This window comes from Panulirus ornatus, chromosome 3 (assembly GCF_036320965.1).
Source record: "Panulirus ornatus isolate Po-2019 chromosome 3, ASM3632096v1, whole genome shotgun sequence".
Taxonomy (NCBI): Eukaryota; Metazoa; Arthropoda; class Malacostraca; order Decapoda; family Palinuridae; genus Panulirus; species Panulirus ornatus.
This window is the reverse complement of record NC_092226.1, coordinates 22,648,655-22,675,123: the sequence shown is the minus strand read 5'-3', so window position 1 is coordinate 22,675,123 and position 26,469 is coordinate 22,648,655. Positions and strand designations below refer to the sequence as shown.

Here is a 26,469-nt window from a genome sequence, read left to right as displayed (position 1 = left end):
GTGGGGCCTGGATGTGGAAAGGGAGCTGTGGTTTCAGTGCATTATTACATGACAGCTAGAGACTGAGTGTGAACGAATGGGGCCTTTGTTGTCTTTTCCTAGCGCTACCCCGCACACATGAGGGGGGAGGGGGTTGTTATTCCATGTGTGGCGAGGTGGTGATGGGAATAAATAAAGGCAGACAGTATGAATTATGTCCATGTGTATATATGTATATGTCTGTGTGTATATATATGTGTACATTGAGATGTATAGGTATGTATATTTGCGTGTGTGGATGTGTATGTATATACATGTGTATGTGGGTGGGTTGGGCCATTTCTTTCGTCTGTTTCCTTGCGCTACCTCGCTAACGCGGGAGACAGCAACAAAGCAAAATAAAAATAAAAAAAAAACATTGTTCATAACTCCCAGAACCTTCGCCCCCTTTCCCACCCTATGACTCACTTTTATTTCCAAAGTTAAGAGCCATTCACTGCCAAGTTCACTCCCAGAAATCTAAAACACTTTGCTTCCTTCAAGTTTTCTCCATTCAAATGTACTTGTCCCTCAACTCTGCTGAACCTAATAACCTTGCTGTTGTTCACATTTTCTCTCAACTTTCTCCTTTCACACATTTTTCTAAACACCGTCACCAACTTCTGCAGTTTCTCACTCGAATCACCTACCAGTGTGAACAATAACTGACTCACTTCCCAAGCCATCTCACCTCCAAAAGACTTTACTCGCCCCTCTCCAAAATTCTTGCTTTTACCTCACTAACCACCCCCACCCATAAACAAATTAACAAATTAAACAACCATAGGGACAACATACACCCCTTCACTGGGAACCACTCACTCTCCTCTCTTCCTACTCATACATATGCCTTACACCCTTGATAAAAACTTCTCTGCTTATAGCAGCTTACTTCTCACCATATACTCTTAAGACCTTCCGCAAAGCATCTCTATCCACCCTGTCATATGTCTTCTCCAGATCCATAAATGCTACATACAAATCCATCTGTTTCTTCAAAGCAAACAACTGATCCACACATCCTCTACCACTGAAACCACAATGCTCCTCCCCAGTCTGATGCTCTGTACATGCTTTCACCATCTCAATCAATACCCTACCATACAATTTTCCAGGAATACTCAACAAACTTATGCCTCTGTAATTTGAAGACTCATCTTTATCCCCAATGCCTTTGTACAATGGTAATATGCATGCATTCCGCCAATCCTCAGGCACTTCACCATGATCTATACATACACTGAATATCCTTACCAACCAATCAATAATGCAGTCACTCCCTTTCTTAATAAATTCTACTACAATACCATAAAAACCTACTGCCTTGCCAGATTTCATCTTCAGCAAGGCTTTCACCACCTCTTCTCCCTTCACCAAACCACTCTCTCTGACTAACTCACTCTGCACACCATCATGACCAAAACACCCTATATCTGCCACTCTATCATCACACACATTCAACAAACCTTCAAAATACTAACTCCATCTCCTCCTCACTTCATCATTACCTTTTATTACTTCCCCCTTGCCCCTTCACCAATGTTGCCATTTTGTTCTCTTGTCTTACAAAAGTTATTTACCTCCTTCAAAACATCTTTTTATTCTCCCTAAAGTTTAATGATACTCTCTCACCATACTTTCACCTGCCCTCTTTTTCAACTCTTGCATCTTCCTCTTGACCTCCTGCCGCTTTCTCTTATACATCTCCCGGTCATTTACATTCCTTCCTTGCAAGTATCATACAAATGCTTCTCTTTTCTATTTCACTGACAACTTTACTTTTTCATCCCACCACTCACTACCATTTCTAAACTGCCCACCTCCCACCTTTCTCTTGCTACATGTATTTCTTCCACATGCCATTACTCTTCCCTAAATACACCCATTCCTCACCCACTCCCCTTGCTTCATTCATTCTCACCTTTTGCCTTTCTTCACTCAAAATCTCTTAGTACTTCCTCACACACGTCTCCTTTCCAAGCTCACTCACTCTCACCACTCTCTTCTCTCCAACATTCTTCTTTTTTGAAATCCTCTACAAACCTTCACCTTCACCTCCACAAGATAGTAATCAGACATCCCAACAGCTGCCTCTCTCAGCATATTAACAAGTTAGTTGAGATATAAATTTGAATGGAGAAAAATTGGAGGAAGTGAAATGATTTAGATATCTGGGAGTGGATTTGGCAGTGAATGGAACCATGGAAGCAGAGGTAAGTTATAGGGTGAGGGAGGGGGAAAGGTTCTAGGAGCAATGAAAAATGTGTGGAAAGAGAGAACGTCATCTCAAAGAGCAAAAATGGGTGTGTTCAAAGGATTAATAGTTCCACTAACATCATATGGTTGTGAGGCATGGAACATAGACAGGGTTGTGTGGAGGAGGATGGATGTGCTGGAAAATGAGGACAGTATGTGGTGTGAGGTGGTTTGATTGAGTAAGTAATGAAAGGGTAAAAGAAGTGTGGTAATAGAGTGTAAATGAGAGAGTGTGGTGTTAGGTGGTTTGATTGAGTAAGTAATGAAAGGGCAAAAGAAGTGTGGTAACGGAAGGAGAATGGTTGAGAAAGCAGAAGGTGCATCGAAATGATTCGGACATATGGTGAGAATGAGTGAGGAAAGGTTGACACTGTCTGAAATGGAGGGAAGAATCAGAATGAGAAGAAATAGGAGATGGAAGGATGGAGTGAAAAAGATTTTGAATGCCTGATGCTTGAATGTGTAGGAGTGAAAGGTGTGCACAGGATAGAATGAACTGGAGCAATATGGTATACAGTGGGCAACATGCTGTCAATGAACTGAACCAGGGCACATGAAGCAGCTGGGAAAAACCACAAAAAGGGGCCTGGTTGTAGATATGAGGCTGTGGTTTCCACACCCTTCACTTGACAGCTAGAGAATGGATGCAAGCAAATACAGCCTTTCTTCACATGTCCCTGGTGTTGTCTAACAAAGTTGGGAAATGGCAAACAAGTATGAACTGTCCTAAGGTGTGCAGGCATGAAGAACTTACAGTTTAATAATAACAAAAGTAGAAGATTTCTATAAATATTAAGAAACAATGGTGTAGATGGAGGGGATCTGCCCTCCTCACTCTACTTCCATGTGTAACATGGTCTTAAAGCTGCAGGAACTCCAAGAAAGGGGTCCTGGAATTGTAAACAATTCAACTGTAAAAATCATACACTTTCAACATACCTATTTGAGAATCCACATGTGGCTATATAATTTCCTAAAACATCAAAATCAGAAAGACTGCCAGTGTGGGCTTGAAAAGAGTGCTCCTGGCGCATTGTTCGAGGATCATGAAGTACTATCCTTCCTGTGAGATCACCATGACAGACAAATCTCGGATGATCACGGAGAATCACACAACCCTGCTCCCCAACCTGGTGCTGAGATAACAGAATGAGTTAATCAATGGAAGTACCTGGATTTTGTTGACTAATATCAAATTCCCTATTTCCACTGGATGAACATACACACAAACTCTTAAATCATTCATACACATCTTTAACCCATACCCAGCAAATTAAAGTGAAATATGAAACTTCTGTGCCCTTCTGTAAATGCTTCTTACATGTTCAATTTGTAAACTAAGACGATTTCTCATGTAAGACCAACATTTTCCTTCATACCATCTCTCTACCCAAAATTCTCTAACTGCTTATAATCATGCATTGTTTCTCTGACACCTTCATCTGAAATAAACCAAATCCTAACTGACTCTCTTCCATAATCTCCAATTCCTCTTTAAAAATTCATATGTACTGCTATACATATCTTCTAGACTAACTTAACATCTGCCATACACTTTACATATTCATAACATCTCCATTGATTATCATTAATGCATCATTAGATACCTGATCACAACATCTGCAATGATTACAGTGTTAACAACTTTTTACTTTTTTGTTCCTGGGTAATAAGTGTTATTTTCTAATTGATTATGCCTAAAAAGTATAGAAAATGGCTATCATTCCCTTGAAAATTTGCTCTTGTGACCGGGACTATGATATTTTGAAATTCACCTATTTTTCAGAACAGCCAGATAGATTCAGTACTGAGTAGCTGATATAGAACCTTGTAGAAGTTTCCAGTAATGTAACTAGTAGTATACATATAAGGGCATTATGCCAACATGTTCAGTTTATATCTAGCTGGCTAAGTGGATGCATATACATACATTTTTCTGAGATGGAATCTAGAGGTTGCAAGCATCTGGCAGATGCATTTTGCTAAGTCTGCGGCCAATCTATCAAAACAAGAGCGAAAAAGGCCTACAAGGCATATTTCCACATGCCTGCATGAGATCAAGACAAATTCTGGTCACTTCATTTCACCTGCGAGCACTGCTAAAAAACCCTGGAAGTTACAATAGACAACTGATGCTCATTTGGATGGCAGAATTTTATATAATTCTTTCAGAATTTCTAAAATCTAAAATAAAAATTTCATATTTTCAATGTTACAGAAAAAATATCATATATGGAATATGTTGAGAGAATCTCTTACACATTAGTTATGGGTGAAATAAATTTATAAACAAAAGTATGATTTTTTTATCTTAATCACAATTTCCTATTGATCTTTTGCAGGATGGTACAGTGGGGAAAAGAGAAACATAAAGTTTGGTATCCCAAGAATTTGGTGGAAACCCAAAGACCACTCAAGCAATTGCTACTTCTGCACAGTGGACCCTTCCAAACATTGGATTGGCAAGACTGCACCTGCTATCACGTATCTGGACCGTCCATCATCCATTGCCCCAGTACCATATGGCCCTGAACTCCCCCTACCTACTCCTCTGGAGAGATAGCAGCTGTCATCAGAACAAACCAGCAAGTCAGAAGGGGAGGTAGATGATGTAGATCCAGATTACAATTTCAGAGTTGCAGCAAAGGAGAGAAACCCATACTAACCTAACTGAAAGACCTCAATGACTTGATCAGAGATCTTGGTCTCACAAAATCCAATGATGAGCTTTTGACATCTAGGCTCAAGCAGTGGAACTCAGATGAATGCGTACAAATCCCAGATCAGAAGAAGTGTCACCTAGATTTTTCCAACTTCCTTATTTATCAAGATGGGCTCTACTTCTATGACAATGTCACAAGTCTGTTCAAGGCAATCGGAATAGCTTGTAAACCGAATGAGTGGCACTTTTTCATTGACAGCTCATCCAGGAGCCTCAAAACTGTGCTGCTCCATAACAGGAACAAGTACCCATCTCTTCCCCTGGCTCACTCGGTGCACCTCAAAGAAGAATACAACAGTGACAAGACCTTGCTAGATGTCTTGCAGTATGATGAGTACAGCTGGAAGGTCATCAGAGACTTTAAAATGGTGGCATTCCTGATGGGTCTCCAAGGAGGTTTTACCTAGTTTCCTTACTATCTTTGCCTTTGGGACAGCAGGGACACCATGGTACACTACCAAAGGTAGGACTGGCCACAGTGGAACAAATTCTTTGTGGGGATGAACGTCAAGTAGGAGCCACTGGTGGACCACATAAGGTGTTGATGCCACCACTGCACATAAAATTACATTATGAAACAATTTGTCACAGCTCTAGATAAGGAGCCTCCAGCCTTCAAGTACCTTCAAGACTTCTTCCCTAAGCTGTCTGAGACAAAGGTCAAAGCCGGTGTCTTTGCTGGACCACAGATAAAAAAGATCCTGGAGTGCAAGGAATTCCCTAAGAAGCTCACTTGGAAGGAGAAAGTAGCTCGGTGCAGCTTTGTTGCAGTGGCTCTGGGCTTCCTGAACAATCACAAGGCCAAAAGCTATGTGCAGCAGCTTGAGTCTATGGTGAAGAGCGATGGCAAAATGGGCTGCAGGATACAGGATGCCCCTTAAAGTCCATATCCTTGACGCTCACCTTGATAATTTCAAGAACATGGGAGCGTTGCATATTCGGAGAGCTAAGTGCTTCCATTAGGATATACTGGACTTTGAATGCCACTACCAAGGAACATATAACAAGAACATGAAGTAAGATTATATTTGGTGTATGATTCGTGAAAGCAATTTACAGTACGATCATAAATCTTGAAAAACTACTCTTTTCTAAGTCTCTTGTGATCACTCTTGTTTAACATTAGTATAAATGCATAGTAATTTTGATTCATAGGTGTTATTTTTCTAAATTTAGGTGAATAAAAATGTGCAAATTAACCTGTTGTTCAACTGGAAATGGGTAAAGTTCAAAATATCATTGTCCTAGTCACAAAAGTAAAATCTGAATGGAATAATAGCCTTTTTCTCAATTTTTTATGTATAAACATAAAAATTGTGTTACAGTGAATAATTATTAATGCAACATTCTAATGATCTCTTCACCCCAAAAATCCTCATATTTTCCTTCTTTATCAATTCTAATTCCAACCATAAAAAGCAAGTTCTCCATCACTACTGCTCTTATTCTTTTACTTATCTTGACCTATATAAACTTGGGTTTCACATTCATACTTAAGAGTTGGAAAAAGGACTCCATTATGCAAGCTTCTTGAGCATCCTGCACTTAAATCTTTTCCAGTCATCAGGTCTTTCAGTACACCTCCAATTTTTCTCCCTTGCACTATTTACTCTCAATTTCAACTTTTCCACTATCCTCCATAGTTAAGTCTACTTTTAAACACCAAAACTCACCTACAGATATCAGTCCAACAAACGTAATGAAATCCTATTCATTTCCATCAGAAAAGTTTTACTTTTACTCTCATTTGCTTTCAGCATCCTCTAACTTCATATATAACTAAAAAAGCCCTCCAATCTATCCATTTCCTTTAATTTGCCTAAATAAATTCAACATTACCTGCATTAACTAATTGTAGAAGCTTCCATTTAGTGAGTAGAAATTTTTTTTTTTTTTTGCCGGTCTCCCGCGTTTGCGAGGTAGCGCAAGGAAACAGACGAAATAAATGGCTCAACCCACCCCCATACACATGTATATACATACGTCCACATACGCAAATATATATACCTACACAGCTTTCCATGGTTTACCCCAGACGCTTCACATGCCCTGATTCAATCCACTGACAGCACGTCAACCCCGGTATACCACATCGATCCAATTCACTCTATTCCTTGCCCTCCTTTCACCCTCCTGCATGTTCAGGCCCTGATCACACAAAATCTTTTTCACTCCATCTTTCCACCTCCAATTTGGTCTCCCACTTCTCGTTCCCTCCACCTCCGACAAATATATCCTCTTGGTCAATCTTTCCTCACTCATTCTCTCCATGTGCCCAAACCATTTCAAAACACCCTCTTCTGCTCTCTCAACCACACTCTTTTTATTTCCACACATCTCTCTTACCCTTACGTTACTTATTTGATCAAACCACCTCACACCACACATTGTCCTCAAACATCTCATTTCCAGCACATCCATCCTCCTGTGCACAACTCTATCCATAGACCACGCCTCGCAACCATGCAACATTGTTGGAACCACTATTCCTTCAAACATACCCATTTTTGCTTTCCAAGATAATGTTCTCAACTTTCACACATTCTTCAAGGCTCCCAGGATTTTCGCCCCCTCCCCCACCCTATGATTCACTTCCGCTTCCATGGTTCCATCCGCTGCCAGATCCACTCCCAGATATCTAAAACACTTTACTTCCTCCAGTTTTTCTCCATTCAAACTTACCTCCCAATTGACTTGACCCTCAACCCTACTGTACCTAATTACCTTGCTCTTATTCACATTTACTCTTAACTTTCTTCTTTCACACACTTTACCAAACTCAGTCACCAGCTTCTGCAGTTTCTCACATCAATCAGCCACCAGCGCTGCATCATCAGCGAACAACAACTGACTCACTTCCCAAGCTCTCTCATCCCCAACAGACTTCATACTTGCCCCTCTTTCCAAAACTCTTGCATTTACCTCCCTAACAACCCCATCCATAAACAAATTAAACAACCATGGAGACATCACACACCCCTGCCGCAAACCTACATTCACTGAGAACCAATCACTTTCCTCTCTTCCTACACGTACACATGCCTTACATCCTCGATAAAAACTTTTCACTGCTTCTAACAACTTGCCTCCCACACCATATATTCTTAATACCTTCCACAGAGCATCTCTATCAACTCTATCATATGCCTTCTCCAGATCCATAAATGCTACATACAAATCCATTTGCTTTTCTAAGTATTTCTCACATACATTCTTCAAAGCAAACACCTGATCCACACATCCTCTACCACTTCTGAAACCATGCTGCTCTTCCCCAATCTGATGCTCTGTACATGCCTTCACCCTCTCAATCAATACCCTCCCATATAATTTACCAAGAATACTCAACAAACTTATACCTCTGTAATTTGAGCACTCACTCTTATTCCCTTTGCCTTTGTACAATGGCACTATGCACGCATTCCGCCAATCCTCAGGCACCTCACCATGAGTCATACATACATTAAATAACCTTACCAACCAGTCAATAATACAGTCACCCCCTTTTTTAATAAATTCCACTGCAATACCATCCAAACCTGCTGCCTTGCCGGCTTTCATCTTCCGCAAAGCTTTTACTACCTCTTCTCTGTTTACCAAATCATTTTCCCTAACCCTCTCACTTTGCACACCACCTCGACCAAAACACCCTATATCTGCCACTCTATCATCAAACACATTCAACAAACCTTCAAAATACTCACTCCATCTCCTTCTCACATCACCACTACTTGTTATCACCTCCCCATTTGCGCCCTTCACTGAAGTTCCCATTTGCTCCCTTGTCTTACGCACTTTATTTACCTCCTTCCAAAACATCTTTTTATTCTCCCTAAAATTTAATGATACTCTATCACCCCAACTCTCATTTGCCCTCTTTTTCACCTCTTGCACCTTTCTCTTGACCTCCTATCTCTTTCTTTTATACATCTCCCACTCAATTGCATTTTTTCCCTGCAAAAATTGTCCAAATGCCTCTCTCTTCTCTTTTACTAATAATCTTACTTCTTCATCCCACCACTCACTACCCTTTCTAATCAACCCACCTCCCACTCTTCTCATGCCACAAGCATCTTTTGCGCAATCCATCACTGATTCCCTAAATACATCCCATTCCTCCCCCACTCCCCTTACTTCCATTGTTCTCACCTTTTTCCATTCTGTACTCAGTCTCTCCTGGTACTTCCTCACACAAGTCTCCTTCCCAAGCTCACTTACTCTCACCACCCTCTTCACCCCAACATTCACTCTTCTCTTCTGAAAACCCATACAAATCTTCACCTTAGCCTCCACAAGATAATGATCAGACATCCCTCCAGTTGCACCTCTCAGCACATTAACTTTATAATTAGATTAAGATATATGGGAAAATGAATACTTCTCACGCATTCCACATGTGTCGTAGAAGGCGACTAAATGGAACGGGAGCGGGGGTCTAGAAACCCTCCCCTTCTTGTACCTTAACCTTCTAAAAGGGGAAACAGAAGAAGGAGTCATGCGGGGAGTGCTCATCCTCCTCGAAGGCTCAGATTGGGGTGTCTAAATGTATGTGGATGTAACCAAGATGAGAAAAAAAGGAGAGATAAGTAGTATGTATGAGGAAAGGAACCTGGATGTTTCGGCTCTGAGTGAAACAGCTCAAGGGTAAAGGGGAAGAGCGGTTTGGGAATGTCTTGGGAGTAAAGACAGGGGATGGTGAGAGGACAAGAGCAAAAGGAGTAGCACTACTCCTGAAGCAGGAGTTGTGAGTATGAGATAGAGTGTAAGAAAGTAACCTCTAGATTGATATGAGTAAAACTGAAAGTGGGTGGAGAGAAATGGATGATTACTGGTGCATATGCACCTAGTTATGAGAAGAAAGATCATCAGAGGCAAGTGTTTTGGGAGCAGCTGAGTGAGTGTGTTAGCAGCTTTGATGCACAAGACCAGGTTATAGTGATGGGTGATTTAAATGCAAAGGTAAGTAATGTGGCAGTTGAGGGGATAGTTGGTGTACATGGGGTGTTCAGTGTTGTGAATGGAAATGGTGAAGAGCTGGTAGATCTGTGTGCTGAAAAAGGACTGGTGATTGGGAATACCTGGTTTAAAAAGATAGATATACAGAGGTATACACATGTAAGTAGAAGAGATGGCCAGAGAGCATTATTGGGTTACATGTTAATTGATAGGCGCATGAAAGAGAGACTTTTGGATGTTAATGTGCTGAGAGGGGCAACTGGAGGGATGTCTGATCATTATCTTGTTGAAGCGAAGGTGAAGATTTGTAGAGGTTTTCAGAAAAGAAGAGACAATGTTAGGGTGAAGAGAGTGATGAGAGTAAGTGAGCTTGGAAAGGAGACTTGTGCGGGGAAGTACCAGGGAAGATTGAGTGCAGAATGGAAAAAGGTGAGAGCAAATGACGTAAGGGGAAAGAGGGAGGAATAGGATGTATTTGGGGAAGCAGTGATGGCTTGCGCAAAAGATGCCTGTGGCATGAGAAAGGTAGGAGGTGGGCAGAGTTATGATTGTTGGGACGAAGAAGTAGTAGAAGGGGTAGTAAGTGGTGAGATGATGAATTAAGATTGTTAGCAAAAAGAAGAGAGAGGCATCCGGATGATTTTTGCAGGGAAATAGAGCAAATGACTGGGAGATGTATAAAAGAAAGAGGCAGGAGGTCAAGAGAAAGGTGCAAGAGGTGAAAAATGGGAAAATGAGAGTTGGGGTGAGAGATTATCGTTAAATTTTAGGGTAAATAAAAAGATGTTTTGGAAGTAGGTAAGACAAGAGAACAAATGGAAACATCAGTAAAAATATTAATGGGGAGGTAATACAAGTACTGGTGATGTGAGGAGATGGAGTGAGTATTTTGCAGGTTTGCTGAATGTGTTTGATGATAGAGTGGCAGTTATAGGGTGTTTTGGCCAAGGTGGTGTGCAAAGTGAGAGGGTCAGGGAGAATGGTTTGGTAAACAGAGGAGAGGTAGTAAAAGCTTTGCAGAGGATGAAAGCTGGCAAGACAGCTAGTTTGGATGGTACTGCAGTGGAATTTATTAAAGAAAAGGGGGTGACTGTGTTGTTCACTGGGTGGTGAGGATATTCAGTGTATGTATGGTTCATGGTGAAGTGCCTGAAGATTGGCGGAATGCATGCATAGTGCCGTTGTACAAAGGCAAAGGGGATAAAGGTGAGTGCTCAAATTACAGAGGTATTAGTTTGTTGAGTATTCCTGGGAAATTACATGGGTGGGTATTGACCGAGTGGGTAATGATTATCCCTGGGGATAGGGGAGAAAGAATACTTCCCACGCATTCTTCACGTGTCGTAGGAGGTGACTAAAGGGGATGGGAGCGGGGGGCCAGAAACCCTCCCCTCCATGTATTTAACTTTCTAAAAGGGGAAACAGAAGGAGTCACATGAGGAGTGCTCATCCTCCTTGAAGGCTCAGAGTGGGGTGTCTAAATGTGTGTGGATGTAACCAAGATGAGAAAAAAGGAGAGATAGGTAGTATGTTTGAGGAAAGGAACCTGGATCTTTTGGCTCTGAGTGAAACGAAACTCAAGGGTAAAGAGTGGTTTGGGAATGTCTTGGGAGTAAAGTCAGGGGTTAGTGAGAGGACAAGAGCAACGGAAGTAATAGCACTACTCCTGAAAGAGGAGTTGTGGGAGTATGTGATAGAGTGTAAGAAAGTAAATTCTAGATTGATATGGGTAAAACTGAAAGTTGATGGAGAGAGATGGGTGATTAGTGGTGCATATGCACCTGGGCATGAGAAGAAAGATCGTGAGAGGCAAGTGTTTTGGGAGCAGCTGAATGAGTGTGTTAGTGGTTTTGATGCACGAGACCGGGTTCTAGTGATGGGTGATTTGAATGCAAAGGTGAGTAATGTGGCAGTTGAGGGAATAATTGGTATATATGGGGTGTTCAGTGTTGTAAATGGAAATGGTGAAGAGCTTGTAGATTTATGTGCTGAAAAAGGACTGGTGATTGGGAATAACTGGTTTAAAAAGCGAGATATACATAAGTATACGTATGTAAGTAGGAGAGATGGTCAGAGAGCGTTATTGGATTACGTGTTAATTGATAGGCACGTGAAAGAGAGACTTTTGGATGTTAATATGTTGAGAGGTGCAACTGGAGGGATGTCTGATCATTATCTTGTGGATGCGAAGGTGAAGATTTGTAGGGGTTTCAGAAAAGAAGAGAGAATGTTGGGGTGAAGAGAGTGGTGAGAGTAAGTGAGCTTGGGAAGGTGACTTGTGTGAGGAAGTACCAGGAGAGACTGAGTACAGAATGGAAAAAGGTGAGAACAAAGGAGGTAAGGGGAGTGGGGGAGGAATGGGATGTATTTAGGGAAGCAGTGATGGCTTGTGCAAAAGATGCTTGTGGCATGAGAAGTGTGGGAGGTGGGTTGATTAGAAAGGGTAGTGAGTGATGGGATGAAGAAGTACGATTATTAGTGAAAGAGAAAAGAGAGGCATTTGGACGATTTTTGCAGGGAAAAAATGCAAATGAGTGGGAGATGTATAAAAGAAATAGGCAGGAGGTCAAGAGAAAGGTGCAAGAGGTGAAAAAGAGGGCAAATGAGAGTTGGGGTGATAGAGTATCATTAAATTTTAGGGAGAATAAAAAGATGTTTTGGAAGGAGGTAAATAAAGTGCGTAAGACAAGGGAGCAAATAGGAACTTAAGTGAAGGGGGCAAATGGGGAGGTGATAAAAAGTAGTGGTGATGTGAGAAGGAGATGGAGTGAGTATTTTGAAGGTTTGCTGAATGTGTTTGATGATAGAGTGGCAGATATAGGGTGTTTTGGTCGAGGTGGTGTGTAAAGTGAGAGGGTTAGGGAAAATGATTTGGTAAAAAAGAGAGGAGGTAGTAAAAGCTTTGCAGAAGATGAAAGCTGGCAAGGCAGCAGGTTTGGATGGTATTGCAGTGGAATCTATTAAAAAAGGGGTGACAGTATTGTTGACTGGTTGGTAAGGTTATCTAATGTATGTATGATTCATGAGGATTGGCGGAATGCTTGCATAGTGCCATTGTACAAAGAGAAAGGGGATAAGAGTGAGTGCTCAAATTACAGAGGTATAAGTTTGTTGAGTATTCTTGGTAAATTATATGGGAGGGTATTGATTGAGAGGGTGAAGGTATGTACAGAGCATCAGATTGGGGAAGAGCAGTGTGGTTTCAGAAGTGGTAGAGGATGTGTGGATCAGGTGTTTGCTTTGAAGAATGTATGTGAGAAATACTTAGAAAAGCAAATGGATTTGTATGTAGCATTTATGGATCTGGAGAAGGCATATGATAGGGTTGATAGAGATGCTCTGTGGAAGGCATTAAGAATATATGGCGTGGGAGGCAAGTTGTTAGAAGCAGTGAAAAGTTTTTATCGAGGATGTAAGGCATGTATACGTGTAAGAAGAGAGGAAAGTGATTGGTTCTCAGTGAATGTAGGTTTGCGGCAGGGGTGTGTGATGTCTCCATGGTTGTTTAATTTGTTTATGGATGGGGTTGTTAGGGAGGTGAATGCAAGAGTTTTGGAAAGAGGGGCAAGTATGCAGTCTGTTGTGGATGAGAGAGCTTGGGAAGTGAGTCAATTGTTGTTCGCTGATGATACAGTGCTGGTGGCTGATTCATGTGAGAAAATGCAGAAGCTGGTGACTGAGTTTGGTGAAGTGTGTGAAAGAAGAAATTCAAGAGTAAATGTGAATAAGAGCAAGGTTATTAGGTACAGAAGGGTTGAGGGTCAAGTCAATTGGGAGGTAAGTTTGAATGGAGAAAAACTGGAGGAAGTAAAGTGTTTTAGATATCTGGGAGTGGATCTGGCAGCGGATGGAACCATTGAAGCGGAAGTGAATCATAGGGTGGGAAGGGGGCAAAAATTCTGGGAGCCTTGAAGAATGTTTGGAAGTCGAGAACATTATCTCGGAAAGCAAAAATGGGTAAGTTTGAAGGAATAGTGGTTCCAACAATGTTGTATGGTTGCGAGGCGTGGGCTATGGATAGAGTTGTGCGCAGGAGGGTGGATGTGCTGGAAATGAGATGTTTGAGGACAATATGTGGTGTGAGGTGGTTTGATCGAGTAAGTAATGTAAGGGTAAGAGAGATGTGTGGAAATAAAAAGAGTGTGGTTGAGAGAGCAGAAGAGGGTGTTTTGGAACAATGTGGTATACCGGGGTCGACGTGCTGTCAATGGATTGAACCAGGACATGTGAAGCGTCTGGGGTAAACCATGGAAAGTTCTGTGGGGCCTGGATGTGGAAAGGGAGCTGTGGTTTCGGTGCATTATTACATAACAGCTAGAGACTGAGTGTGAATGAATGAGGCCTTTGTTGTCCTTCCGTAGCGCTACCTCGCACACATGAGGGGGGAGGGTGTTGTTATTCCATGTGTGGCGGGGTGGTGATGGGAATAAATAAAGGCAGACTATGAATTATGTACATGTGTATATATGTATATGTCTGTGTGTGTATATATATGTATACATTGAGATGTATAGGTATGTATATTTGCGTGTGTAGACGTATATGCATATACATGTGTATGTTGGTGGGTTGGGCCATTCTTTCGTCAGTTTCCTTGTGCTACCTCACTAATGCGGGAGACAGTGACAAGGCAAAATAAATAAAAAAAATAAATAAATATTGATTGAGAGGGTGAAGGCATGTACAGAGCATCAGTTTGGGGAAGAGCAGTGTGGTTTCAGAAATGGTAGAGGATGTGTGGATCAGGTGTTTGCTTTGAAGAATGTATTTGAGAAATACTTAGAAAAACAAATGGATTTGTATGTAGCATTTATGGATCTGGAGAAGGCATATGAGAGAACTGATAAAGATGCCCTTTGGAAGGTATCAAGAATATATGGTGTGAAAGGTAAGTTGCTAGAAGCAATGAAAAGTTTTTATCAAGGATGTAAGGTATGTGTACAAGTAGGAAGAGAGGAAAGTGATTAGATCTCACTGAAAGTCAGCTTGGAGTAGGGGTGGGGGATGTCTCCATTGTTGTTTAATGTGTTTATGGATGGGACTGTTAGGGAGGTCAATGCAAGAGTTTTGGAGAGAGGGGCAAATATGCAGTCTGTTGTGGATGAGAGGGCTTGGGAAGTCAGTCAGTTGTTGTTCGCTGATGATACAGCTCTAGTGGCTGATTCGGGTGAGATACTGCAGAAGCTGGTGACTGAGTTTGGTAAAGTGTGTGAATGAAGAAAGCTGAGAGTAAATGTTAATAAGAGCAACGTTATACGGTTCAGTAGGGGTGAGGGACAAGTCAACTGGGAGGTAAGTTTGAATGGAGAAAAACTGGAGAAAGAGAAGTGTTTTAGATATCAGGGAGTGGATTTAGCAGTGGATGGAACCATGGAAGCAGAAGCGAGTCACAGGGTAGGGAGGGGACGAAGGTTCTGGGAGCATTGAAGAATGTGTGGAAGGCCAGAACATTATCTCAGAGAGCAAGAATGGGTATGCTTGAAGGAATAGTGGTTCCATCAATGTTATATGGTTGCGAGGCATGGGCTATAGATAGGGTTGTGCAGAGGAGGGTGGATGTGCTGGAAAGGAGATGTTTCAGGACAATAAGTGGTGTGAGGTGGTTTGAGTACGTAATGGAAGGGTACGAGAGATGTGTGGTAATAACGAGTGTGGTTGAGAGCAGAAGAGGGTGTACTGAAATGGTATGGTCAAATGGAGAGAATGAGCGAGGAAAGATTGAAAAAGAGGATATATGTGTCAGAGGTGGAGAGAAAAGAAGTGGGAGACCAAATTGGAGGTGCAAGGATGGAGTGAAAAAGATTTTGAACGATCAGGGTCTGAACATACAGGAGGGTGAAAGGCGTGCAAGGAATAAAGTAAATTGGAAAAATGTGGCATACTGGGGTCAACGTGTTGTCAATGGATTGAACTAGGTTATGTTCAGTGTCTGGGGTAAACCATGGAAAGTTTTGTGGGGCCTAGATGTGGAAAGGGAGCTGTGGTTTCGGTGCATTACTCATGACAGCTAGAGGACGAGTGTGAACGAATGTGGCCCTTGTTGTCCCTTCCTAGCACTACCTCCCACGCACATGGGGGGATTGGGGTGCAATTTCATGTGTGGCTCGGTGGCGACGGGAATGAGTGAAGGCAGCAAGTATGAATATGTACATGTGTATATATGTATATGTCTGTATAGGTATGTATATGTGCATGTGTGGGCATTTATGTATATACATGTGTATGTGGGTGGGTTGGACAATTCTTTCGTCTGTTTCCTTGCACTATCTTCCTGATGATGGAGACAGCGACAAAGTATAATAATATAATAATTTTATGTATCCTAATACGTTTTCATCATTAACAAGAATTTAAATTTGATGGAGTCAAGAACCTACAGGTAACTAAATTATATATTACTGGTAGGTAAAAACATCATGGCTGAATAATGCAAACATATTATTTGCTAGACTAAAAAGATAATGACACAAGATTGACCTAACATATGAAGCAGTAATTTCTATTATTCAAAAAAGAAACTTACACATCTAGTCTGTTCCAAGCGTGTGAGGTCAAATTCAACCATAGAGCTCTGGTGTCCTCCCAACAGCAATCTGTGAGAAAAGTTTCCTCCCAGCTGAAGCATACACTGCATATTCTCTAACTGTGGTGATCTGTTGGTGGAAAACAATATTTCAATTAACAGATGATCATTTTATTCTATTTTATTATACTTTGTCACTGTCTCCCGCATTAGTGAGATACTGCAAGGAAACAGATGAAAGAATGACCCAACCCACCGATATACACATGTATATACACACACGTCCACACACACACATATACATACCTATACATTTCAACATCTTTATTATCATTATTTTGCTTTGTCGCTGTCTCCCGCGTTAGCGAGGTAGTGCAAGGAAACAGACGAAAGAAATGGCCCAACCCACCCACATACACATGTATATATACATACACGTCCACACACGCGAATATACATACTTATACATCTCAATGTACACATATATATACACACACAGACATATACATATACACTTTTTTTTTTTATACTTTGTCGCTGTCTCCCGCGTTTGCGAGGTAGCGCAAGGAAACAGACGAAAGAAATGGCCCAACCCCCCCATACACATGTACATACACACGTCCACACACGCAAATATACATACCTACACAGCTTTCCATGGTTTACCCCAGACGCTTCACATGCCTTGATTCAATCCACTGACAGCACGTCAACCCCTGTATACCACATCGCTCCAATTCACTCTATTCCTTGCCCTCCTTTCACCCTCCTGCATGTTCAGGCCCCGATCACACAAAATCTTTTTCACTCCATCTTTCCACCTCCAATTTGGTCTTCCTCTTCTCCTCGTTCCCTCCACCTCCGACACATATATCCTCTTGGTCAATCTTTCCTCACTCATTCTCTCCATGTGCCCAAACCATTTCAAAACACCCTCTTCTGCTCTCTCAACCACTCTCTTTTTATTTCCACACATCTCTCTTACCCTTACGTTACTTACTCGATCAAACCACCTCACACCACACATTGTCCTCAAACATCTCATTTCCAGCACATCCATCCTCCTGCGCACAACTCTATCCATAGCCCACGCCTCGCAACCATACTACATTGTTGGAACCACTATTCCTTCAAACATACCCATTTTTGCTTTCCGAGATAATGTTCTCGACTTCCACACATTCTTCAAGGCTCCCAGGATTTTCGCCCCCTCCCCCAACCTATGATCCACTTCCGCTTCCATGGTTCCATCCGCTGCCAGATCCACTCCCAGATATCTAAAACACTTTACTTCCTCCAGTTTTTCTCCATTCAAACTTACCTCCCAATTGAATTGACCCTCAACCCTACTGTACCTAATAACCTTGCTCTTATTCACATTTACTCTTAACTTTCTTCTTCCACACACTTTACCAAACTCAGTCACCAGCTTCTGCAGTTTCTCACATGAATCAGCCACCAGCGCTGTATCATCAGCGAACAACAACTGACTCACTTCCCAAGCTCTCTCATCCCCAACAGACTTCATACTTGCCCCTCTTTCCAAAACTCTTGCATTTACCTCCCTAACAACCCCATCCATAAACAAATTAAACAACCATGGAGACATCACACACCCCTGCCGCAAACCTACATTCACTGAGAACCAATCACTTTCCTCTCTTCCTACACGTACACATGCCTTACATCCTCGATAAAAACTTTTCACTGCTTCTAACAACTTGCCTCCCACACCATATATTCTTAATACCTTCCACAGAGCATCTCTATCAACTCTGGTTGAGTGGTTTGGGAATGTCTGGGGAGTGAAGTCAGGGGTTAGTGAGAGGACAAGAGCAACGGAAGGAGTAGCAATACTCCTGAAACAGGAGTTGTGGGAGTATGTGATAGAATGTAAGAAAGTAAATTCTCGATTAATATGGGTAAAACTGAAAGTTGATGGAGAGAGGTGGGTGATTATTTGTGCATATGCACCTGGGCATGAGAAGAAAGATCATGAGAGGCAAGTGTTTTGGGAGCAGCTGAATGAGTGTGTTAGTGGTTTTGATGCACGAGACCGGGTTCTAGTGATGGGTGATTTGAATGCAAAGGTGAGTAATGTGGCAGTTGACGGAATGATTGGTATACATGGGGTGTTCAGTGTTGTAAATGGAAATGGTGAAGAGCTTGTAGATTTATGTGCTGAAAAAGGACTGATGATTGGGCATACCTGGTTTAAAAAGCGAGATATACATAAGTATACTTATGTAAGTAGGAGAGATGGCCAGAGATCGTTATTGGATTACGTGTTAATTGACAAGCGTGCGAAAGAGAGACTTTTGGATGTTAATGTACTGAGAGGTGCAACTGGAGGTATGTCTGATCATTATCTTGTGGAGGCTAAGGTGAAGATTTGTATGGGTTTTCAGAAAAGAAGAGTGAATGTTGGGGTGAAGAGGGTGGTGAGAGTAAGTGAGCTTGGGAAGGAGACCTGCGTGGGGGGGTACCAGGAGAGACTGTGTACAGAATGGAAAAAGGTGAGAACAATGGAAGTAAGGGGAGTGGGGGAGGAATGGGATGTATTTAGGGAATCAGTGATGGATTGCGCAAAAGATGCTTGTGGCATGAGAAGAGTGGGAGGTGGGTTGATTAGAAAGGGTAGTGAGTGGTGGGATGAAGAAGTAAGATTATTAGTGAAAGAGAAGAGAGAGGCATTTGGAAGATTTTTGCAGGGGAAAAAATGAAATTGAGTGGGAGATGTATAAAAGAAAGAGACAGGAGGTCAAGAGAAAGGTGCAAGAGGTGAAAAAAAGGGCAAATGAGAGTTGGGGTGAGAGAGTATCATTAAATTTTAGGGAGAATAAAAAGATGTTCTGGAAGGAGGTAAATAAAGTGCGTAAGACAAGGGAGCAAATGGGAACTTCAGTGAAGGGCGCAAATGGGGAGGTGATAACAAGTAGTAGTGATGTGAGAAGGAGATGGAGTGAGTATTTTGAAGGTTTGTTGAATGTGTTTGATGATAGAGTGGCAGATATAGGGTGTTTTGGTCGAGGTGGTGTGCAAAGTGAGAGGGTTAGGGAAAATGATTTGGTAAACAGAGAAGAGGTAGTAAAAGCTTTGCGGAAGATGAAAGCCGGCAAGGCAGCAGGTTTGGATGGTATTGCAGTGGAATTTATTAAAAAAGGGGGTGACTGTATTGTTGACTGGTTGGTAAGGTTATTTAATGTATGTATGACTCATGGTGAGGTGCCTGAGGATTGGCGGAATGCGTGCATAGTGCCATTGTACAAAGGCAAAGGGGATAAGAGTGAGTGCTCAAATTACAGAGGTATAAGTTTGTTGAGTATTCCTGGTAAATTATATGGGAGGGTATTGATTGAGAGGGTGAAGGCATGTACAGAGCATCAGATTGGGGAAAAGCAGTGTGGTTTCAGAAGTGTTAGAGGATGTGTGGATCAGGTGTTTGCTTTGAAGAATGTATGTGAGAAATACTTAGAAAAGCAAATGGATTTGTATGTAGCATTTATGGATACATATATACACATGTACATAATTCATACTGTCTGCCTTTATTTATTCCCATCACCACCTCGCCACACATGGAATAACAACCCCCTCCCCCCCTCATGTGTGCGAGGTAGCGCTAGGAAAAGACAACAAAGGCCCCAATCGTTCACACTCAGTCTCTAGCTGTCATGTAATAATGCACCGAAACCACAGCTCCCTTTCCACATCCAGGCCCCACAGAACTTTCCATGGTTTACCCCAGACGCTTCACATGCCCTGGTTCAATCCATTGACAGCACGTCGACCCCGGTATACCACATCGTTCCAATTCACTCTATTCCTTGCACGCCTTTCACCCTCCTGCATGTTCAGGCCCCGATCACTCAAAATCTTCTTCACTCCATCTTTCCACCTCCAATTTGGTCTCCCACTTCTCGTTCCCTCCACCTCTGACATATATATCCTCTTCGTCAATCTTTCCTAACTCATTCTCTCCATGTGACCAAATCATTTCAAAACACCCTCTTCTGCTCTCTCAACCACACTCTTTTTATTTCCACACATCTCTCTTACCATTACATTACTTACTCGATCAAACCACCTCACACCACATATTGTCCTCAAACATCTCATTTCCAGCACATACATACCCTCCTGCGCACAACTCTCCATAGCCCACGCATCGAAACCATACAACATTGTTGAAACCACTATTCCTTCAAACATACCCATTTTTGCTTTCCGAGATAATGTTCTCGACTTCCAAACATTCTTCAAGGCTCCCAGAATTTTCACCCCCCCCCCACCCTATGATTCACTTCCGCTTCCATGGTTCCATCCGCTGCCAGATCCACTCCCAGATATCTAAAACACTTTACTTCCTCCAGTTTTTCTCCATTCGAACTTATCTCCCAATTGACTTGACCCTCAACCCTACTGTACCTAATAACCTTGCTCTTATTCACATTTACTCTTAACTTTCTTCTTTCACACACTTTATCAAACTCAGTCACCAGCTTCTGCAGTTTCTCACATGAATCAGCCACCAGCGCTGTATCATCAGCGAACAACAACTGACTCACTTCCCAAGCTCTCTCATCCACAACAGACTGCATACTTGCCCCTTTCCAAAACTCTTGCATTCACCTCCCTAACAACCCCATCCATAAACAAATTAAACAACCATGGAGACATCACACACCCCTGCCGCAAACCTACATTCACTGAGAACCAATCACTTTCCTCTCTTCCTACACGTACACATGCCTTTCATCCTCGATAAAAACTTTTCACTGCTTCTGACAACTTGGCTCCCACACCATATATTCTTAATACCTTCCACAGAGCATCTCTATCAACTCTATCATATGCCTTCTCCAGATCCATAAATGCTACATACAAATCCATTTGCTTTTCTAAGTATTTCTCACATACATTCTTCAAAGCAAACACCTGATCCACACATCCTCTACCACTTCTGAAACCACACTGCTCTTCCCCAATCTGATTCACTTTACATGCCTTCACCCTATCAATCAACACCCTACCATACAATTTACCAGGAATACTCAACAAATTTATACCTCTGTAATTTGAGCACTCACTCTTATCGCCTTTGCCTCTTATCACTCTTATCACTCTTATCGCCAATCCTCAGGCACCTCACCATGAATTATAAATACATTAAATAACCTTACCAACCAGTCAACAATACAGTCACCCCCTTTTTTAATAAATTCCACTGCAATACCATCCAAACCTGCTGCCTTGCCAGCTTTCATCTTCTGCAAAGCTTTTACTACCTCCTCTCTGTTTACCAAATCATTTTCCCTAACCCTCTCACTTTGCACACCACCTCGACCAAAACACCCTATATCTGCAACTCTATCATCAAACACATTCAACAAACCTTCAAAATACTCATTCCATCTCACATCACCACTACTTGTTATCACCTCCCCAATAGCCCCCTTCACTGAAGTTCCAATTTGCTCCCTTGTCTTACGCACTTTATTTACCTCCTTCCAAAACATCTTTTTATTCTCCCTAAAATTTAATGATACTCTCTCACCCCAACTCTCATTTGCCCTCTTTTTCACCTCTTGCACCTTTCCCTTGACCTCCTGCCTCTTTCTTTTATACATCTCCCACTCATTTCCATTTTTCTCTGCAAAAATCGCCAAAAAGCCTCTCTCTTCTCTTTCACTAATAATCGTACTTCTTCATCCCACCACTCACTACCCTTTCTAATCAACCCACCTCCCACGCATCTAATGCCACAAGCATCTTTTGCGCAAGCCATCATTGCTACCCTAAATACATCCCATTCCTCCCCCACTCCCGTTACCTCCTTTGTTCTCACCTTTTTCCATTCTGTGCTCAGTCTCTCCTGGTACTTCCTCACACAAGTCTCCTTCCCAAGCTCAGTTACTCTCACCACTCTCTTCACCCCAACATTCTCTCTTCTTTTCTGAAAACCCCTACAAATCTTCACCTTCGCATCCACAATATAATGATCAGACATCCCTCCAGTTGCACCTCTCAGCACATTAACATCCAAAAGTCTCTCTTTCACGCACCTATCAATTAACATGTAATCCAATAACGCTCTCTGGCCATCTCTCCTACTTACATACGTATACTTATGCATATCTCGCTTTTTAAACCAGGTATTCCCAATCACCAGTCCTTTTTCAGCACATAAATCTACAAGCTCTTCACCATTTCCATTTACAACACTGAACACCCCATGTATACCAATTATTCCCTCAACTGCCACATTACTCACCTTTGCGTTCAAATCACCCATCACAATAACACGGTCCTGTGCATCAAAACCACTAACACACTCATTTAGCTGCTCCCAAAACACTTGCCTCTCACGATCTTTCTTCTCATGCCCAGGTGCATATGCACCACTAATCACCCATCTCTCTCCATCAACTTTCAGTTTTACCAATATCAATCTAGAATTTCAACGTATACATATATATATATATCTGGGAGTAGATTTGGCAGCGGATGGAACAATGAAAGGGGAAGTGAATCATAGGGTGGGGGAGGGGGCGAAAGTTTTGGGAGCATTGAAGAATGTGTGGAAGTTGAGAACATTATCTCGGAAAGCAAAAATGGGTATGTTTGAAGGAATAGTGGTTCCAACAATGTTATGTGGCTGCGAGGCGTGGGCTATGGATACAGTTGTGCAGAGGAGGGTGGATGTGCTGGAAATGAGATGCTTGAGGAAGGTATGTGGTGTGAGGTGGTTTGATCGAGTACGTAACAATAGGGTTTGAGAGATGCGTGGTAATAAAAAGAGTGTAGTTGAAACAGCAGAAGAGGGTGTTTTGAAATGGTTTGGCCACATGAAGAGAATGAGTGAGGAGAGGAAAGGTTGACCATGAGGATATATATGTCAGAGGTGGAGGGAACATGGAGAAATGGGAGACCCAATTGGAGGTGGAAAGATGGAGTGAAAAAGATTTTGAGTGATCGGGGCCTGAACATGCAGGGGGATGAAAGGCGTGCAAGGAATAGAGTGAATTGGAACGATGTGGTATACTAGGGTCAATGTGCTGTCAGTGGATTGACCCAAGGCAAGTAAAGCGTCTGGGGTAAACCATGGAAAGTTCTATGGGGCCTGGATGTGGGAAGGGTCCTGTGGTTTCGGTACAATATTACATGACAGCTAGAGACTGAGTGTGAACGAATGTGGCATTTGTTGTCTTTTCGTATCGCTACCTCGCGCACATGAGGAGGGAGGGGGTTGTTATTCAATGTGTGGCAAGGTGGCGATACGAATGAATAAAGGCAGACAGTATGAATTATGTACATGTGTATATATGTATATATCTGTGTGCATATATATATGTATACGTTGAGATGTATAGGTATGTATATTTGCGTGTGTGGACATGTATGTATATACATGTGTATGTGGGTGGGCTGGGCCATTTCTTTCATCTGTTTCCTTGCGCTACCTCGCTAACACGGGAGACAAACCAAATATACATATACATATGCATATATATATATATATATATATATATATATATATATATATATAAAATATATATATATATATTTTTTTTTTTTTTTTGCTTTGTCGCTGTCTCCCGCGTTTGCGAGGTAGCGCAAGGAAACAGACGAAAGAAATGGCCCAACCCACCCCCATACACATGTATATACATACGTCCACACACGCAAATATACATACCTACACAGCTTTCCATGGTTTAACCCAGATGCTTCACATGCCTTGATTCAATCCACTGACAGCACGTCAACCCCGGTATACCACATCGCTCCAATTCACTCTATTCCTTGCCCTCCTTTCACCCTCCTGAATGTTCAGGCCCCGATCACACAAAATCTTTTTCACTCCATCTTTCCACCTGTCAGTGGATTGAGTCGGGGCGTGTGGGGCGTCTGGGGTGAGCCATGGAAGGTTGTGTGGGGCCTGGATGTGGAAAGGGAGCTGTGGTTTCGGGCATTATTGCATGACAACTAGAGACTGAGTGTGAACGAATGGGGCCTTTGTTGTCTTTTCCTAGTGCTACCTCGCACACATGAGAGGGGAGGGGGATGGTATTCCATGTGTGGCGAGGTGGCGATGGGAATGAATAAAGGCAGACTGTGTGAATTGTGTGCATGGGTATATATGTATTTGTCTGTGTGTGTATATATACGTGTACATTGAGATGTATAGGTATGTATATTTGCGTGTGTGGACGTGTATGTGTATACATTGTGTGTGGGGGTGGGTTGGGCCATTTCTTTCGTCTGTTTCCTTGCGCTGCCTCGCGGATGCGGGAGACGGTGACAAAGCAAAATAAATAATAAATAATATATATATATATATATATATATATATATATATATATATATATATATATATATATATATATATCCCTGGGGGTAGGGGAGAAAGAATACTTCCCACGTAATCCCTGCGTGTCGTAGAAGGCGACTAAAAGGGGAGGGAGCGGGTGGCTGGAAATCCTCCCCTCTCGTTTTTTTCAATTTTCCAAAAGAAGGAACAGAGAAGGGGGCCAGGTGAGGATATTCCCTCGAAGGCCCAGTCCTCTGTTCTTAACGCTACCTCGCTATCGCGGGAAATGGCGAATAGTACGAAAGAGAAAAGAAAATATATATATATAGGTAAGGGGAGTGGGGGACGAATGGGACGTATTTAGGGAAGCAGTGATGGCTTGTGCAAAAGATGCTTGTGGCAAGAGAAGCGTGGGAGGTGGGTTGATTAGAAATGGTAGTGAGTGGTGGGATGAAGAAGTAAGATTATCAGTGAGAGAGAAAAGAGAGGCATTTGGACGATTATTACAGGGAAAAAATGCAAATGAATGAGAGGAGACCAAATTGGAGGTGGAAAGATGGAGTGAAAAAGATTTTCTGTGATCGGGGCCTGAACATGCAGGAGGGTGAAAGGAGGGCAAGGAATAGAGTGAATTGGATCGATGTGGTATACCGGGGTTGACGTGCTGTCAGTGGATTGAATCAGTGCATGTGAAGCGTCTGGGGTAAACCATGGAAAGCTGTGTAGGTATGTATATTTGCGTGTGTGGACGTATGTATATACATGTGTACGGGGGTGGGTTGGGTCATTTCTTTCGTGTTTCCTTGCGCTACCTCGCAAACGCGGGAGACAGCGACAAAGCAAAAAAAAAAAAAATGTATATATATATATATATATATATATATATATATATATATATATATATATATATATATATATATATAAATACCTGGTTTAAAAAGCGAGATATACATAAGTATACGTATGTAAGTAGGAAAGATGGCCAGAGAGCGTTATTGGATTACGTGTTAATTGACAGGCGCGTGAAAGAGAGACTTTTGGATGTTAATGTGCTGAGAGGTGCAACTGGAGGGATGTCTGATCATTATCTTGTGGAGGCTAAGGTGAAGATTTGTATGGGTTTTCAGACGAGAAGAGTGAATGTTGGGGTGAAGAGGGTGGTGAGAGTAAGTGAGCTTGGGAAGGAGACTTGTGTGAGGAAGTACCAGGAGAGACTGAGTACAGAATGGAAAAAGGTGAGAACAATGGAAGTAAGGGGAGTGGGGGAGGAATGGGATGTATTTAGGGAATCAGTGATGGATTGCGCAAAAGATGCTTGTGGCATGAGAAGAGTGGGAGGTGGGTTGATTAGAAAGGGTAGTGAGTGGTGGGATGAAGAAGTAAGATTAGTAAAAGAGAAGAGAGAGGCATTTGGACAATTTTTGCAGGGAAAAAATGAAATTGAGTGGGAGATGTATAAAAGAAAGAGACAGGAGGTCAAGAGAAAGGTGCAAGAGGTGAAAAAGAGGGCAAATGAGAGTTGGGGAGATAGAGTATCATTAAATTTTAGGGACAATAAAAAGATGTTCTGGAAGGAGGTAAATAAAGTGCGTAAGACAAGGGAGCAAATGGGAACTTCAGTGAAGGGCGCAAATGGGGAGGTGATAACAAGTAGTGGTGATGTGAGAAGGAGATGGAGTG

The 26,469-nt window shown here is 42.1% G+C and overlaps 1 protein-coding gene across 4 annotated transcripts in view; it reads right to left on the bottom strand.

Moving 5' to 3' along the window:
• The window catches only part of PAN2 (PAN2-PAN3 deadenylation complex catalytic subunit PAN2), a 381,243-nt gene that overhangs the window by 335,071 nt on the left and 19,703 nt on the right, over positions 1 to 26,469 (bottom strand). For all 4 annotated transcript variants that reach the window (XM_071685459.1, XM_071685467.1, XM_071685439.1 and 1 more), the window contains exons 5-6: positions 16,476 to 16,605; positions 3,214 to 3,410 (exon numbers count right to left, since the gene is read on the bottom strand). In XM_071685459.1, the coding sequence (XP_071541560.1) occupies positions 3,214 to 3,410; positions 16,476 to 16,605 (327 nt within the window). The remainder of the gene's footprint in view (positions 1 to 3,213; positions 3,411 to 16,475; positions 16,606 to 26,469) is intronic.